Source organism: Mytilus edulis, chromosome 7 (assembly GCF_963676685.1).
Source record: "Mytilus edulis chromosome 7, xbMytEdul2.2, whole genome shotgun sequence".
Lineage (NCBI taxonomy): Eukaryota > Metazoa > Mollusca > Bivalvia > Mytilida > Mytilidae > Mytilus > Mytilus edulis.
Genome location: NC_092350.1, coordinates 79,610,858 through 79,624,180, shown reverse-complemented (window position 1 = coordinate 79,624,180; position 13,323 = coordinate 79,610,858). Strand labels below are relative to the sequence as shown.

The window sequence follows — 13,323 nt, the reverse complement described above, 5'->3', positions numbered from 1 at the left end:
TACTGGACTGGTGATACTTTCTTAATTTACAGGGGAATTTGTATGATTTATAGAACTTTGAATGTGTTCAATAATAGGATTTTAACAGTTTTTTTTTCAAAATTTTAATCATCTTAAAAATAAATTTCATTGTTCTTAAATTCAAAACAGAGGATAAAAGTTTAATAATCATAGAAATAATGTTACAAACAAATTAAATAAGGAAAGTTGATATTTGTCAGACAAAAATTGTGACAAAATTTTGCTGATTTTCAGTAATGTAAATTATTTCCCTTTAATGGTAGCAGATAAGTAATTGCTTTAGAAAAATAAATCCAAATTACAATTATGCACTAACCTGTTGTTGGAAAACGCAGCTATAAATTATACATCTACAAAACAATGTTTTGAACTATTTATTTATAAAATCTATTTATGATAGAAGTTTCCATGTCAATATTAGACCTTCTTATTCAGTGACTCATACTATCTTAAGTCATTATTGTGTTTGAAAGAATGACAAAGATGTCAACTAACTGGATCTGGATGGTAAGTATTACTTTTGAATTCACAGCACTCACTTCATACTAACAACATTTCACTTGAGCAATCTGCTAAAATATTTTACCAGTTGATCAGTTAGTTGGAGAAGAAATCTAACTGCAATTTAGTAAACTGTTTGAGCCATTGCTATTGTGATACCCCAAAGCTTACTGGATAAGCACAGTAATTGAGTAAATAATGCAGTGTTATAATTTTTGGTAGCTTGTTGCTTTATTTCTTGATATTATTTTATTAAATTATGTGATGTTCATAAAACGTTATTTTTATTTTTGTTTAATAAAGATTTGTACTTTTGATATATTGCCATGTTATAAGACCTTGCTAGCAAACCACACTAATATTTGACATCTTGACTCCTCTTAACAAACAACTACCAATAAAATTGAGAATGTGTCAAAGAGACAACAACCTAACTATAGAGCAGACAAATGGGTCTTCAATGCAGCGAGAAACTCCAGCACCTGGAGGAGTCCTTCAGCTGGCCCCTAAACAATTATGTATACTAGTTCAGTGATAATGGAAAGTCATACCAAACTCCAAAATATACACAAGAAACTAAAATTAAAATTCATACAAGGCTAACAAAGGCCAGAGGCTCCTGACTTGGGACAGGCCTGGTTAAAAAAAATTGAGATCTAAAACCTCCCCTTAAATCTGTAGCTAAAAAAAAACAAACAACAATATGCACAGTAAAACTAAGTTCAAAAGAAATCTTGAGTTCGTTGTCAGATCAGATCACATGGTTCATTATGCCTGACACGGTACAGACACAACAGTTACATTTTTATGTGAGCGCAATTTCCCCATTTGCCTATCCAATGCTTGTGTTGTGAATTGACAAATTTCTGCACAGTCCAGCTGACCTAATGTTTTGTTTTTTAAGACTTTGGCTAAAATTGGTTTCAGAAAAAGATTTCCATACAGTCACATTGACCTATTGGTGGCCTTTCGGCTGTTTTCTGCTCTTTGGTCAGGTTGTTGTCTCTTTGACACATTTTCCATTTCCATTCTCAATTTTATTGATGGTTAAAAAAAAAATTAGTAGATGGCAACTGATTGTGACCTACTACACTAACCTCACCAAAAACTTAGGGTGAACAATAGGTGCTCCAGAACAGTAAGTTGTTCCTTCTAAACCAATTGTACTTAGTGTGTTACTTAAAGAAGCCAATTGACAGTTACCATTCACAATCAAGGGATAAAAGACAGGATTTGGCTACAGTATGTGTATCATCCGACACCAAGTCCACAACAGTCCACCAAATCATGACTGCATCCTTTAAACTTTCGAATAAATGACTTCAACTTTATCATTTGTAACCATCAGTTCAATAGCAAACTTGTAAGCATCAAGAGAAGAAAAAGATACCAAAGAGATATTTTAACTGATAAGTTAAAAACAAACTGACAACATCATGGCAAAAAACAAAATACGAAAAAAGCACAGCAAAACATAGAAACAATAGACCAAGAAACAAGAACCTCACGAAAGACAGGGTATGATTTCAGGTTGCTCCAAGAGTTAAGGAAATTCTGCTCTACATCTGGCATCAGTCATCTCACTACAAAAGGAAACGAATACTATATTTGCAGGCACTGTGGCATTGTTGCTTTACAGAAAAGGAAAGTTCACAATAGGAGAATTGAAATCTCTTTGTGGGGTAAAATTTATGTTCAAAACTAACTCTAATTGTCAATTTCTGAAAGTAGGTCCAGATATGATGAAGACTTAACTGAATCTATAGTATCCTTTATTTCATGTTCTATAGCAAATATAAACAACCGTCACCAAACTCTGAATTATTCACTGAGAGAACTGAGTGAATTAACCTCAATTTAACTGGTCAAGTAAGCTCTTCATTCTTACAGGTTTTCTATAATTTTCTACATAGAAAATGTCAATACCAAGTCAGGAATATAACCGTTGTTAAACATTTGTTTAATGTGTTAAGCTTTCGATTTTGCCATTTGTTTAGGGACTTTCCGTTTTGAACTTTGCTCCAAGTTCAGTATATTGGTTATTTTACTTTTTAGAAATGCTTGTGTAAAGGGGGAAAAAAGTCAAAAGTACATTCTTGTTTAAGGCCAGATGCAGCCCTATGGGTGTGGAATGTTCTTGCTGTGTTGAAGACCCATTGGTGGCATTGGTCTTTTTTCTGCTCTTTGGTCAGATTGTGGTCTCTGATACATTCCCTGTTTCCATTCTCCGTTTTATTATACTATTGTAAAAGAAGAAGGAGATGCATCTTTTGAATTTTTGAGTATGCCCACCTTATAGGTGGTAGTTTTACAGGAACTCTCATAAACTTCAATTACTGATAAAATAGAGGTTAACCAGATGCTCCGCAGGGCGTAGCTTTATACGACCGCAGAGGTTGAACCCTGAACAGTTGGGGCAAGTATGGACACAACATTCAAGCTGGATTCAGCTCTAAATTTGGATTGTGATTAAATAGTTGACACAGCATAGGTTTCTGACACAGAATGAATGTGTTCTAATGAACTTAAAAATTTTTGTTTTCTCCTAGAGCAATTCACTATGCTGTTGAATATTAATCCTCTCAAAAAAATGTTTGAAGAAATTTTCTTTTTTATTTATGAAATTTCAAATGAGAAAAATTGAACCCAATTTTTTTAATCACATTCCCCTTTCCCTTATTCCAAAACTAATCTCAATTAAAATTTCTAATGGAGTTTGCAACAATAACTACTCATTTAAATACATCATAAAATATTAAGATGTAAAAAAACTGCTTGTTATCACTGAATGGTAAAGATTATTTTAATTTATCAGTTGGTAGTAAAAAGTGAATATACATTGTATATTGTATATAACAAAGATTTAAGTTGATTCTGGACAAAGAAAGATAACTCCAATTAAAAAAAATCTTGCTATTGCACAATATTTTGCAATTAGATATTTCTTGCTTACTATTCTGGACAAAGAAAGATAACTCTAATTAAAAAAAAAATTGCTATTTCACAATATTGTGCAATTAGATAGTTCTTGCCATTGCACAATACTGTGCAATTGAAAAGACTTGCTATTGCACAATACTTAATATAATAATTTTGGATCCTGATTTGGACCAACTTGAAAACTGGGCCCATAATAAAAAATCTAAGTACATTTTTGGATTCAGCATATCAAAGAACCCCAAGATTTCAATTTTTGTTAAAATCAGACTAAGTTTAATTTTGGACCCTTTGGACTTTAGTGTAGACCAATTTGAAAACAGGACCAAAAATGAAGAATCTACATACACAGTTAGATTTGGTATATCAAAGAACCCCATTTATTCAATTTTTTATGAAATCAAACAAAGTTTAATTTTGGACCCCGATTTGGACCAACTTGAAAACTGGGCCAATAATCAAGAATCTAAGTACATTTTTAGATTCAGCATATCAAAGAACCTAACTGATTCATTTTTTGTCAAAATCAAACTAAGGTTAATTTTGGACCCTTTGGACCTTAATGTAGACCAATTTGAAAACGGGACCAAAGGTTAAGAATCTACATACACAGTCATGACAGTTAGATTCGGCATATCAAAGAACCCCAATTATTCAATTTTGATGAAATCAAACAAAGTTTAATTTTGGACCCTTTGGGCCCCTTATTCTGTTGGGACCAAATCTCCCAAAATCAATACCAACCTTCCTTTTATGGTCATAAACCTTGTGTTTAAATTTCATAGATTTCTATTTACTTATACTAACGTTATGGTGCGAAAACCAAGAAAAATGCTTATTTGGGTCCCTTTTTGGCCCCTAATTCCTAAACTGTTGGGACCTAAACTCCCAAAATCAATACCAACCTTCCTTTTGTAGTCATTAACATTGTGTTTAAATTTCATTGATTTCTATTTACTTAAACTAAAGTTATTGTGCGAAAACCAAGAATAATGCTTATTTGGGCCCTTTTTTGGCCCCTAATTCCTAAACTGTTGAAACCAAAACTCCCAAAATCAATCCCAACCGTTCTTTTGTGGTCATAAACCTTGTGTCAAAATTTCATAGATTTCTATTAACTTAAACTAAAGTTATAGTGCGAAAACCAAGAAAATGCTTATTTGGGCCCTTTTTGGCCCCTAATTCCTAAAATGTTGGGACCAAAACTCCCAAAATCAATACCAACCTTCCTTTTGTGGTCATAAACCTTGTGTTCAAATTTCATAGATTTCCATTCACTTTTACTAAAGTTAGAGTGCGAAAACTAAAAGTATTCGGACGCAGGACGACGACGACGACGACGCCGACGCCAACGTGATAGCAATATACGACGAAAAATTTTTCAAATTTTGCGGTCGTATAATAAAATGCTTGGCTTGAAGCTTGCAGAGGTCAAAACCTGAACAAGTGGGGTAAGTATGGACACAAACATTCAAGCTTCTTGTTGCATTGAAGACCCATTGGTGGTATTGTCTGTTGTCTTCTCTATGGTTGGGTTGTTGTCTCTTTGACACATTCCCCATTTCTATTCTCAATTTTATTTTAAGCTTGATACAACTCTGAATTTGGATTGATTTCTGCAACAATGAATGTTGTCTAAGAACTTCAGAATTTGAAGTCATTGCCTTTTATGGTCTAATATCCAGAAAATATAAATATGTGTACATGGATAGTTTCAGGATACCAAAGACCCCCAAGTATTCAATGTTGATAAAATAAAGGAAAAGTTCAATTTTGGACTCTTTAGACCTCAATGTAGACCAATTTGATAATAGGGCCCAACATAGACTCATCATATAAAAATAACCCCAAGTGTTCAAGACTTTGAACTTGGTCTAATAAGCAATGTATACACTATTAGAAAAGTGTTGATTTTGGTCAATTTTTCCTAAATGGTTGGGGTCAAAACCCTAAAATTGATCCCAATCTTCCTTTTTTGGTGAAGAACCTTGTGGTATAATTTCATTTAGATCCATAGACATAAACTCAAGCTACTGTCAGGAAACCAGAAAAGCCTTGTTTTTCATTCCATAATTCTTAAACAATTTGGGTCATAATCCCAAAATCAATCACAATCTTCTTTTTGAGGTATGGAACCGTCCTTGTGGTAAAATTTTTTAGATATCTATTCTCTTATACTCAAGTTATTGTCTGGAAATGAAATGTCTTTGGAGGATGACAACAACATCAAACCATTATGCAACCACAAAAACTTTGCAGTTGTATAATAATTCCGAGACATGCAGAATTTAGCAGACCAGTAATAGCATGTTTGTATGGTCATTTGCCAATAAGTTGTAAGGAATAAGTGCAAAGAATGGTTGGCCAGAGAGTATAATGTATCTAAACTAGATTCAAATGCACTTGCCAGGAGTCTGACAGGCTAGTTATACAGTAGATGAATGGCATAGACCACTCAGCCCCTCTATTGAAACAGAATCTGGAATTTCAAAAGCATTTGATGCAGTTTTCTATGTATGTTTTCTGGACTACTTGGCAATGGTGTTTTTACAATTAATTTTTTGTTAAAGAAGTAAATAGACTGAAAACATTTTTTTATTAACAAAAGATGCATAGTACATTTTCAACTTTTATAAAGAAAACTTAACAATAGGCAATCAATAGTATCATTACAATCAAGGCATTATAAGGTAATATTAATTGAAAGTGTTACAAAAATTATATTTGACCCTTTTACTCCCCCTGGAACAACTTTTATTATGTTTAATAAATAAAGTTCCCATGGCAATTTTAGTCATATAAATTTGTCAAATATAAGCATTATTTTCCTTTAAAGTTATTGAAATTTTTGCTAAAAATAGAAACAGTTCACACAACTGTTTTTATTAATCTTTACTCAATCGTATGTATCTTCTAAAAGTTTTGTTGTTCAGATAAATTGTTATCTACTTTTGTGTTCCAATAGCCTTTTTATTAATTCGGCGTTTCAGAATCTAATGCATTCTGGGTAATATTTTCAAAAGCATACACCAAAACACAGTGATTGGTTTAAAACTTTCTAAACAATGGAAATTCAACCAATGACGTGACGTTATTTTCATTTTGGTCTACGAACAATGAGATTACTCATAGTCCTCTAGATTATAAAACAGCTAATTACCCTAACAGACCAGACCTTGTTATACAGATCAGTTTGTTAGTTTTTTCCGTCACAGAGACATAAACTTTCTAAAAAGCAATTTGTGCAACTATCAAGTTTTCAAATTTTTTAACTACATTTAATTTTTTAAAGCTAAAACGTATGATACTTGTATTCATTTTTCACTGAAAATTGGTTAAAACACACATATATATATATATATATAATTCAATTATGGATGTAACATGACTTCTGATTTGCTGACATTGTTTTGTTTATCAGCTCATAGACATAATTTTGTCATCTGACCATGACGTCATCAACTTTTTTTCATGATTTACCCCGGCTTAAACTGGAATTTAGAATTAAATTATAATGAATGACTAATATTTTTTCTGTCTATTCGAAATAACACAAAAATGTGGTGCACACTTTAAAATAACCCACTAGACATGTTATTCAGTGACTGCACCACATTTTTGATGTTATTTTTTCATAGACAAAAAAAAATATTACAGTAATTCCTTAAATCACTATAAACTTATAATGCCTTGTGTGGGCTGAAGCTAATTTTGTCTATAATTGACAAAGGGAAGCAGTTTGTGTAAAAGTGTGTAAAATCAGAATAAATACAGAAATTTACAATTGAACTGCAGAGTTTATAAGAACTTAATTAATACAAAATAAGATAAAATTTTCTACTCAATTTAGTTCATATGAGGACACAAATTCATGCCTTAATGTCATTTTAAGAATTTTTAAAGACAAAAAGGAATAATAAATTTTAAACTTGTTACCCCTTTATTCTGGATTTGACTTGTGAACAAGACAAAAAAAATATGATAAAAATTTAACAGCATAACACAACAATAAATAATACAAACAAATAAATCTATACAATCATATTAATGATGTTAGAAATATATATATACATATATAAACCACACATTAATATTCTATACACATGGCTTTCCAAATCTCCCAAACAAAACCACAACTATTATTCTATAAACCCCTTTGAAAGAAGCATCATTTTTATTGTATTAGAGATTCACAATAAATAGCTGAATTTGTTTATAAACCAACAATGAGCCTTTATTTATAATTTGCATAATAAAAATATTGATTTTTTTACAATTACATGTATATTATATTCAAGCACCGGTTTCCTATTAATGTAATAAATTTACTATTTACATACAAAAATACATTATAAATATAAACTATTTCTGATTTTGTTTTATTGTCTCCCTTTGCATATCTATTATCTCCCCTGATTAATGGATTTCTTTGATTAACTTATTCTTCTGTATGTTCCCAAGTAATGCCCACAGCTTGGACAAATGTGTTTACAATCCTGAAGGTCGTCCACACAGAATGGGATCAAGCAGCAACCAAACCAACAACTAAAAAGACACAATTATAAATTGAGGATCGATAATTATCAAATACAATTTTTAACTAAATTAGTAATTTGTAGAAAAAAAAGTTGAAATAATTTTTGTCCTGTTCAACGGTTTGTTTTGCAGTCAATGAATCTATGTTCAGTCTACTTTCCGAGAGTTATGTTGTTCTTATTTGTCCCTGCTAAACCAATACAAAATCAACAGTCAGCAAAAAAGTCAACAATACTGATTGAATCTGATAAATTGTATAAAATCCGAACAAGTTACACCATTGTCATTGGTATGGGGAGGGTTCAATACTTGCAAAAATGTTAAACTCTGCTATATTCTGTAAAAGCCTGTCCAAAGTCAGGAGCCTGATGTTGGTTGCTGTCTATCCTGTTTCATTTTTTTATTGTTTGGCACATAGTTGTTTTTTTTCCCGTAAATTATATGACTTTTTTTATACTGTTTTTATAGCATACTAAACAATAGTGGTCTGCTCATTATTGATAGTCATGCAGTGTCTCAAACATGCTTCTTTGTTTTCTGGTGGATAATTGTCTCATGGGCAATCAACACACATCTTAATTTAATGTATAACTTCACAGCAATAAATTCTAAAATATATATTGCACAAGACACAACTTATTTATAAGTTATTAGTTAAGGTTTTAATCATTCTATAATTTTGCTTAATTGATGTTTGTTTTTGAATACCACTTCCACCTGTTCTTATTTTTGCTGCTGTTTTTTTTTATTGTAGATAAACCTGGAGAGCTTCTATAGGGAGAACCACTCACTTTAGCAGGAAATCTGGTAAAAGTAGTCAAGTGCTAACTGTAAGATTGGAGTAGAATGCACCTGTCAAGATGAAGTGCAGGGTTTGCACTCACAATCTCAAGTGTTGACAATATAAATACAGCAGATGAAATTGTCTCATTGTTAGTCATACCACATTTTCTTACTCTTTTAATTTAGACTACTAAGCCATCAAGATTCTTCCTTAAAATTTGAATATCTTACCCAAATAAACAAATGAGTCCTGATGCCAGCCATGTTAGTACGCCCGCTTCGTGACTCACACTGGTGGAGACTGAGGATCTACAGTTAGGACAGGTCAGGACTTTTGAGTATGGTCCAAATCCACTTTGAACCACAATCACTGGTTGGTTGGTTATAACTGTTGTAGGGTGTGGCTGTCCGTAGTCACCTGACAATAAATAAATTACAAAATTTCACTTACTTTAAACAGAACGTCAATTTGCTAAAAATTCTTATTTTGCTATAAATCTTAACTTCAATTTTGAATGGTTCTAGCTAAGGTGGGTCTATGAGTCATGGACTAAGAAACATTTATCCATTGTTATCTGGACTCATCATTTTAAAAAGCTGTTAAGTCCAAAAATGCATAAAGATTGAAAAAATATGTATCAACTGACCGCATTAAAATACTTTTATAACAAATGTTTCAAAATAATCTAAATTTAATGGCAAAAAAACACATTTCCTTACAAGATATATACGTTGTATTTTGTCATGGAGGTCAAAATAATATATCATGTAGCATTAGAATTTTATCTCCAGACTGTTGAACTTTCCCATGGCAAAAAATGATGAGTCTTTGGATTTCCATTCGAAATCTTAATTGAAAACCCTGATTTTTTTTGTAGGGATGAAAGAAAGACACATTAATGTTAAAAAAAAAATTGTACCAAAATTTTGAATTTAATTTGAGAGGAATGTTGTTTCAGGTCTCTGTATTATTATGCCTACATGTTTTTTGTCTTGCACTCCAGAGAAGATTTGTATTACCCTGTGTGGTCCTGCTCTAGATAGTGGAATACTTTTACCTCCAGAATATCAGGCATACATGTACTTTTTCTTTGTTCAATTCTCCAGAGAAGATTTTTATTACCTTGTGGGGTCCTGCTCCTGATAGATAAATGTTGTTACCTCCAGTTTATCAGGCCTTCATGTACCTTAGTGAATGTTTCTTAAGGATTGTTTTTACCTTGTAAACAGAATGTAGAATTCTTACCCTGTGGTGGGTATGCTGACTCATACTTTGGAGGAGGCTCTTGAGGTGGAGCTGTTGCTTGGTATGATGGGGGGTGGTTTTCATTTAACTTGTTGTATGACATCTTCAAACTGTTACACTAAAATCAGAAGATATATCTAAAATCAGAAGATATATATATATTATAACTTCATATTTAGAAACTGTATTCTTCCAACGCCCTTACATTTTGTATTTCACCAGTGCTATTTTTTTTACAATAGTGCTACATTGTATTTGAAAAGACAGGGTTACAAATTCATAATTATGCAATGATATGATTTGAGGGAAACAGTGATATTTTATAAGATATATAGAGTCTTGTAAAATATAAATAATTATAATTTGTTACATGAATGTTGTAGTATTTAAGTATAGCAATATAAAACAATGAGGGAAACCCATTCCATGAACTAATGCAAACTTGTATATTATACCATTATCAACTTGTAATAATCAGATTATCATAAAAGCTGCCACACCATAAAACTTTGATACATTCAGCTTATGGGTGCAAGAGCTGAGGGAAATTAAAAATCTTGAATGCAAAAATCCCTAGTCGTCAATGAAGATTTCATTCCAAATTTCCTCTAAAAGTTCTCTCTCAAAGTCTAAACAGAAGAAATTGTTGCAGCGTTGTGAGTCCTGTCAAGTTAACATGAAACAAATGAGTGAGTTAAGTCCAAATTATAGTCAAGATCGTAGAGAAAACATCGCCAGATGAATGAGGGTCGTAATGGGGGTACCTTCATGACAAATAACTGTAGACATTCTTGCCAAATGACGTTAATGGTTAATTTTGGTGAATGACAATAAAATGTACACATACACTGTCTTTAAGACGATAAAAAAAATCGACTGGTTTTGACAAATCACGTTAACATGACAATAATATGTTCTTTAAAATAGATTATAATTAAAGAACCTTAGAGAGCATGCTCACATACCCCACGTTCCCACATTGTCATTGGAGAAATTAAATAAGTGTAACAAAAAAAAGTTGTATAAGAAAAAATATTGAATAATAATTTCCTGTCAATATGCACATCTACATGTACATAATATGTTCTTATCTACAAGATGACAAACTGTTGCAGAAGTACATTGAAGCAAATAAGTTCAAAGCGGCGTAACTCCTAGAAAAAAAAAATCGTAATTTTCTGTCGATATGCACATCTATGTAGTATGCTCTTATCTACAAAGTTTCATGAAATTCTGTTGTGTGGTTTGAGAGGAGTTGAGATGACAAACTGTTTAAGTAGTACCTTAAAGCAAATAAGTTCAAAGGGGTGTAACTCCTAGAAAAAAAATGAATCGTAATTTCCTGTCGACATGCACATCTACATAGTATGTCCTTATTATCTTAAAAGGTTTCATGAAATTCTGTTGTGTAGTTTCAGAGAAGTTGCGATGACAAACTGTTGCAGTAGTACATTAAAGTAAATAAGTTCAAAGGGGCCTAACTCCTAGAAAAAAAATTGAATCGTAATTTCTTGTCGATATGCACAACTACATACATGTAATATGTCTTTTTTATCTAAAAAGGTTTCATAAAATTCTGTTGTGTGGTTTGAGAGGAGTTGCGATGACAAGAAACAGGAGGGACGGACGGATGGACTGACGGGTCAAAAACATTATACCCTCCATCATAAGTAATTGTAAAAAAAAAAGACATTAGCTGGTATTCAATAAAAGTTTTTCAAAAACATTCCATACATTGTCAAATTCAGCTATCTTTTTATTTTTTACAGCTTTCATTTCCAGTTCAGATTCTGTTCACCTAAAATTTTAACCCACTTTTAAGTTGTCCAGTAGGAATAACATCATTTCTTGTCAGTACAGAATACATATCTTTTGTTTTAAAAATACTTGCAGACATCATGGTATAAAAGCACAAACTAATCTGTAAGATCCTTTAGTTAAAGATATTGAACCAATTCTTGTACATGTTGTATGTTATAAAATGTTGTCACAGCTGTTATTAACATTTTTCTGTCACAGTAACAAAATTTAAGGGCATTACTTTTCCGATAATTGAATTGAATTAAATTTTATAGTTGATAAGATATGGCCCAAACTGTGTTTCATAGATTTTTTTCCATACAAACGTCACACCACATCTTACAATTGTGTATAACGTATGTAGACTTGACCTTTTTTTTCGAGCTAAGATTTGTTTACATTTGAAAACATGCTATTTATGAACCCAGGGGTAGTCCTATAACATATGACCTCGGGGGCATTATTTACTATTTCTATTTACTTTCCGGTATTTCTTTTTTACTATCAATAAGTTTTTTTGAAAATAAGGAAAAGTAGGCTAAAATCAGGAAATATTATTTTTACTGTTGTAAAATGCCCGAAAACTTGAACATGTTGAAATGTTGAAATTAATGCTTGCTTGAAGTGAGTTTTTAATCTGTCCTTGAAATACCGACAAGTAGAAAACATGTGCGATTCACGTAAACTACTTTTATTTTAACCACGCACATTGCAATTGAGAATTAACTGATTACTATACACCTTATCACTAATCCCAACTGACCCAGCTGCTTGAACTTTTGGCGCAAACAACAATCACTTTTCCATTGTGACAGACGTCAAAATTTTACGTGAACCCGTGTGATATTCACTAATGGCGGACAAATAGCGATAAGGCGTATTGAGAACAGATGACTACACGATATATGAGAATAAAATATATGCGCCTTGTTCAGAATATATCGCAAGACAAATGTGTCAACCCTAAGGAACAAATATTTGAAATATGATTGGTTGAATTACACAATTTTTATTCAGTGGACAAAAATTGTAAAAAGTTCATATGTCGAGAAAATAATTTCGTCAAAATTATCGATGAAATAATTTGTTATTTCCCTATCAGAAAAACAATCTTCTTGCAGTTTTACCAAAATTTTCAACCTGCAACTAACAACGCTTGTTTTTGTGTATATATAAATCTTCTTAAATATTCTTAAAGAATGTCAATTACCTGTCAGGGTGTAATGTCTTAAAATAAATTCAACTTTTCAAGTTTTGACGAAGAATCACACGATACCGTTCGGTTTGTAAACATCCAATAACCACAACGTAGCTTATAGACAGGGAAGGAAAACATATCAATATACACCTTATCGCTATTTCCGCTTGACCCGAGAATCTGTTCCGCTTGAACTATTGGCGTCATACAACAATCACTTTTCCATTGTGGCGTCAGACATTTTGAATTATGACGTCAAAATTTTACGGGACCCTGTGTGATGTCCAGTAATGGCGGACAA

The 13,323-nt window shown here is 32.0% G+C and overlaps 1 protein-coding gene across 1 annotated transcript; it reads right to left on the bottom strand.

Moving 5' to 3' along the window:
* Positions 1-6,036: 6,036 nt before the first annotated feature.
* LOC139482344 (lipopolysaccharide-induced tumor necrosis factor-alpha factor homolog) lies at positions 6,037-13,162 on the bottom strand. The gene is made up of 4 exons (XM_071266196.1): positions 13,035-13,162; positions 10,025-10,142; positions 9,010-9,196; positions 6,037-8,004 (listed from the first exon to the last, which is right to left on the bottom strand). The coding sequence occupies exons 2-4, from the start codon at positions 10,125-10,127 to the stop codon at positions 7,893-7,895; spliced, it is 402 nt and encodes a 133-aa protein (XP_071122297.1). The 5' UTR covers positions 10,128-10,142; positions 13,035-13,162; the 3' UTR covers positions 6,037-7,892.
* Between the last annotated feature and the right edge of the window lie 161 nt (positions 13,163-13,323).

Coding starts and splice junctions, on each gene's coding strand:
- LOC139482344 (XM_071266196.1), bottom strand. CDS start 10,127: ATGTCATACAACAAGTTAAATGAAAACCACCCCCCATCATACCAAGCA. Junction 9,197..10,024: donor GTCAGCATACCCACCACAGG/GTAAGAATTCTA, acceptor ATTTATTGTCAG/GTGACTACGGACAGCCACAC. Junction 8,005..9,009: donor GGACTCATTTGTTTATTTGG/GTAAGATATTCA, acceptor GTGTCTTTTTAG/TTGTTGGTTTGGTTGCTGCT.